The sequence below is a fragment of the Corvus brachyrhynchos genome, unplaced genomic scaffold (assembly GCF_000691975.1).
Source record: "Corvus brachyrhynchos isolate BGI_N302 unplaced genomic scaffold, ASM69197v1 scaffold535, whole genome shotgun sequence".
NCBI lineage: Eukaryota > Metazoa > Chordata > Aves > Passeriformes > Corvidae > Corvus > Corvus brachyrhynchos.
This window is the reverse complement of record NW_008237901.1, coordinates 47,420-51,766: the sequence shown is the minus strand read 5'-3', so window position 1 is coordinate 51,766 and position 4,347 is coordinate 47,420. Positions and strand designations below refer to the sequence as shown.

General features: G+C 48.7%; 1 protein-coding gene and 4 non-coding genes across 5 annotated transcripts in view; 2 read left to right on the top strand and 3 right to left on the bottom strand.

The window, feature by feature from the left end:
* Positions 1 to 467: 467 nt before the first annotated feature.
* On the bottom strand, positions 468 to 540 carry TRNAV-CAC. Its single transcript has one exon. It is a non-coding gene; the product is annotated as a tRNA-Val (tRNA).
* A 316-nt stretch (positions 541 to 856) lies between these two features.
* TRNAK-CUU lies at positions 857 to 929 on the top strand. The gene has a single exon. It is a non-coding gene; the product is annotated as a tRNA-Lys (tRNA).
* Positions 930 to 1,405: 476 nt separating this feature from the next.
* Positions 1,406 to 1,509, top strand: TRNAL-CAA. The gene is made up of 2 exons: positions 1,406 to 1,443; positions 1,464 to 1,509. It is a non-coding gene; the product is annotated as a tRNA-Leu (tRNA).
* Positions 1,510 to 1,816: 307 nt separating this feature from the next.
* Positions 1,817 to 4,347, bottom strand: part of LOC103614645 (E3 ubiquitin-protein ligase TRIM39) — a 5,234-nt gene continuing 2,703 nt past the window's right edge. Inside the window, exons 5-6 of the mRNA XM_008632600.2 lie at positions 3,586 to 3,701; positions 1,817 to 3,247 (exon numbers count right to left, since the gene is read on the bottom strand). Coding sequence (XP_008630822.1) covers positions 2,733 to 3,247; positions 3,586 to 3,701 — 631 coding nt within the window. The 3' untranslated portion in view covers positions 1,817 to 2,732. The remainder of the gene's footprint in view (positions 3,248 to 3,585; positions 3,702 to 4,347) is intronic.
* Positions 2,018 to 2,089, bottom strand: TRNAE-CUC. Its single transcript has one exon. It is a non-coding gene; the product is annotated as a tRNA-Glu (tRNA).

Below are 4,347 nucleotides of genomic sequence, written 5' to 3'. Positions count from 1 at the left end.
TTTTTTTAAAATCTTCAATTTCAGGCGGTTTTGTACCTTTAGAAAGGAAGTCGCGACTCCGAATCCGTGGAAAACTAAAGCACGTGAGGTGTTCCTGTGGCAATCATATTCCCACAGTTTCCTGGGAGTGAGTTTTTGGAGTTGTTTTGTTTTCCCCGGCTCCCCATGATTTTGGGGGAGACACTTACACTTGTAGGGGTTTCTGCCCAAAAAAATTGTCCGCAGGGAAAATATTGATGGATAAACTAAAATAAACCGGTTCTGGGTTATTAACACGGATTTTTACCAGCGCCATAATTCAGGGATTTGTAGGAATATTGAGCCAAAAAATGCAGGGGAATGAGTAGCAATTAAATAATTTGCTTCTAGAAATAAACTTCTTTTTTGTTTTTTCTTTTGCCAGAATCGCCAAGATGGAATTTGAAGGAATGTTGAGAGACGAAAGTTAAAAGATTGATTTACGGACCTGTTTCTGCCCGGTTTCGAACCGGGGACCTTTCGCGTGTGAGGCGAACGTGATAACCACTACACTACAGAAACGCGCCACGTCTGACTTTTTGCCCCTTCTCCCCTCAAAACCGAAGACCAAAAAAATCCGCTTTTCCCACAGAATACCGCGAAATTTCAGGCAATTCCGCCTCTCCACCCCCGCGGCGATTTATCCGAGCCGGGAAGTGTTTAACGACGGCTTCTGATCGCGGAGGCCGAATTGGTGGGAAAGCCAAAATTGCCTCGAGGCGGAGGTTTTCTCCCAGCCTTTTGCACCCCAAAAATATCTGCCTGGTGAGGAGTTTCCCCGGAAAACGAGGTGGAATGACCATATTAAATATAGGATAAGGAAAAAGCGCAAAGCAGCGCCCGGCTAGCTCAGTCGGTAGAGCATGAGACTCTTAATCTCAGGGTCGTGGGTTCGAGCCCCACGTTGGGCGTGGGTCTTTTTTTCCTACATCTACTCAAATATGTCTTTTGCTCTTTGTTTATTGTAGTTTTTAAATTATTACTAATTTCTAAATTATTTTTATTTTTAAATTATTATTGTTCTATTATTATTAATAATATTGTTGTTGTTGTTGTTGTTATTGTTACTATTATGCCGGGTTCTACTATTTTTATTCTGTGCGAATGATTGTTGCCCTCAGAGATCATTATTCCATTTTGAAATCCTTTTTCTCTCAGCTACTGCTCCTTTTCAAATTATTATTTCTTTTTCGTTTTAATTACAAATATTACCCTATTTTTTAATAATTATTTTTTATTTTTGACTACTTTGCTAGTAGTCAAAAAGCCCCCACAAAGCAATAGACAAAAAAAACCAGTAAAACAAAACTCCCCCCGTCCAAAGAGAGCCCAACAAATCCTGATTTTTAAAACCCCGAATTGCTCCATTTAGGGCTCAGTTGTCACCGTCAGGATGGCCGAGTGGTCTAAGGCGCCAGACTCAAGGTCTCACCTTCCTTCGGGAATTCTGGTCTCCAGATGGAGGCGTGGGTTCAAATCCCACTCCTGACAGAGTTTATTCTTGGAGAAATTCCTAAAATAATACCCTTTTTTTTTTTCTGCTGTGCTTTCCCTTTTTCAAATTGCTGATCATTTTTTCAATTTTTTTCCGGCTTTCCAAGTTATTACTCTTTTTAAAAATCTTGTTCCTTTTTGAAATTATAACTCACTGTAAATAATCATAATGTATAATAAACAGTTAACTGCTCAATAATCGTCATTATTTAATTTCAGTATTCAACTGCAATTATTTCCGCACAGCTGGTAAAGGCCTTTCATATAAACGTAATCGAAAAAAATACAATTAGCGTTACTGCTTATTTATTTATTTATTTATTTATTGCTCAATAACAGAAGGAGCTGGGGTAGGTGGTAGCTGACGCCCCGCGGGAAGGGAGAGGCACAAAAAGAGGAGACAGGGGGTGTTTTGGGAGTTAGGAGATGTTTAAATACAAAAAAGATTTCCCAAAACACACCCCGCAAAAAAGTGGATTTGGGGAGGAAAAGGAGAAAAGCAGTGTTCCCTGACCGGGAATCGAACCCGGGCCGCGGCGGTGAGAGCGCCGAATCCTAACCACTAGACCACCAGGGAGACACTACGTGGGGGCTCTCTGAGTGATTCTATTTTGGACTTTTGACCTCGGTGGCACCCGGGACTTCATCGTGGCCTCGATGGATCCCAGGACTGGATTCCGATGCACCCCAGAATGTGATCCCGACCCAGACAGATCCCAGCGCATGATCCCAATCCACTCCAGGCCGTTATACCAATGGACCCCGGGATTTTACCCTAAAAGTCCCCAGGGGATGATCCCCATGAACCCCAGGATCTGACCCCGATGGACCCCAGGCATCCAAACTCCTGGAAAAGCCTCTGGTGGACCCAGGTCCTGGGAGATGATCCTGCTGGACCCCAGGAGATGATGCTGGCAGACCCCAGATGTCCAGGCATCCAGATGTCCAGGTCCCAGGAAATGCCTCAGGTGGCCCCAGCCACCAGCAGATTGTTCTGATCATCCCAATTATTCCCACTCTTTGCCCTATTTCCATTTATTTTACATCCTTTTCCCCTCTCATCCTCTCCCTCATCACCACCCTGGCACAGAAAGTCTCTCCCAGCTCTCAGATCAGCATTTCTCTACACCAACCATGGCTTCTCGTCGGCAGAAATGATGGAGAAAGGGGAATTTTCCATCCTGAAACCCCCCAGGTGAGCGACCCACCACGGGGGAGGGTCAGGGTGACAGAGTGAACTGGCACCCCCTGCCCAGGCAGAGCAGAGGCAGGACCTGCTCCCCACCGAAGGATGTCGGAGGGTACGTGAACATCGGGATCGCCCTCTGCGAATCGAAGAATGCCACTCGCCCAGCCTCGTAGTCCAGGTAGACCCCAACCACCTCGGGGGTTTCGGGCAGGGAGATGGGGACGGTGGGAGAGGTGAGAGCCTGGCACTGGCTCCCGCACTGCCCCACGGCCCAGATCCCCACCTCGGGCTTGACGCTGATCCGACCCTTCCTGCGCACAGATTCCTTGGCCACGCCGACAGCCCAGGCAGCCCCGTTGCCCACCTGCACCTCCCAGTAGTGCCGGCCAGAGCCGAATCCCTCCCGGCCCAGGACGCAGCGCGAGGAGTCGAAGCGTTTGGGGTGGTCGGGGACGGCCCTCCGGGTGTCCTCCCACCGGACACACTTCCCATCCTCAGACAGGGCAAGCCGGGGATGGGCCGTGTCCGGATCCAGCGTCAGGCTCACTGCAGAGGGAGAGGATGGCTGTCACACATGGGTGTCACCCCCCGAGAGCTTTGGGGTTGGGTTTGTCCCGTCTCCCCCCATCTGGGGTGCTGCGGATGGTTTGATGCCCCTGTGCAGGACTGGGAGAGTGGAAAAGCCAACAAAGGGAATTTGGCTTGGAGCAAAAATGAGGCTCTGGAGTGTGGGGGGTTTTGCTGGTCATTGGGGGGTGTCCCATGGCTTTCCTTTCTTAAGCTGCCATGTGGAAATATTTGGGATTTTCACTTTTGAGGGGTGATTTCCGAACGTGACGCTGATGCAGTGCTGCTTCTGACCCCCATCCCTGGTCCCTCCATACCTTGGAACTTCTTCAGCATTTCTTTGAGTGTGACATTTCTCTGGGGCAGCCCCGTGAGTTCCTCTGCCAGCTCTGGTGATGTCTCCACTGTCTCCAGGGCACTCTGCTTCTCCAGCCTGGAAAGAAGGAGAAGATTTTCTCCACAGAAATATGGAATGGTGGGACTGGAGAGACAGCTGGGCTCTGGGAAGACTTGAAAGGTCCCTTCCTTCCCAAACCATCCCAAGTTTCCACAGTTTTATAATTCCATTCCTCTTGGGTTTAGGCATCTACAGGAGGTTTTTGGGATCTGCTCCTCATCAAGGAGCTCCTGGAAAACATTTGCTGACCCAACCACTGCTGACGAGTCCCTGGGTGGTGAAGATTTTCCACCAGTGGAAATCAGGGAATAAAAATGCCTTTCCATGTCCACTTTCCTCCTTCCAATAACCCACCTCCCAGTCCGAAGGGGACTTGAGCAGGTCTGTTAAAGGGTGGAAGATTGATTCCCTTAGAATTTGACACTTTTAGCTGTTGGCTCCCTATTTTTGACAGGCTGAAAAGGAAAAGCTCATCCCTCCAGGAACAGGGAGGTTTTCATGGATCACAGAGCAGTTGCAGCAGAGCTGGAGGTACCTTCAGCCCCCAGTACCTGACTCTGGTCTCCAGCATCCTAACTGGACTTTTGTGGTGTCCTAGTTGTGTCCTGCATGTCCCTGTCACACAGGTCACAGATTGTTGGGGTTTTGGAGTCCCCCAGCCATGGGGACAAACGACAAGCAC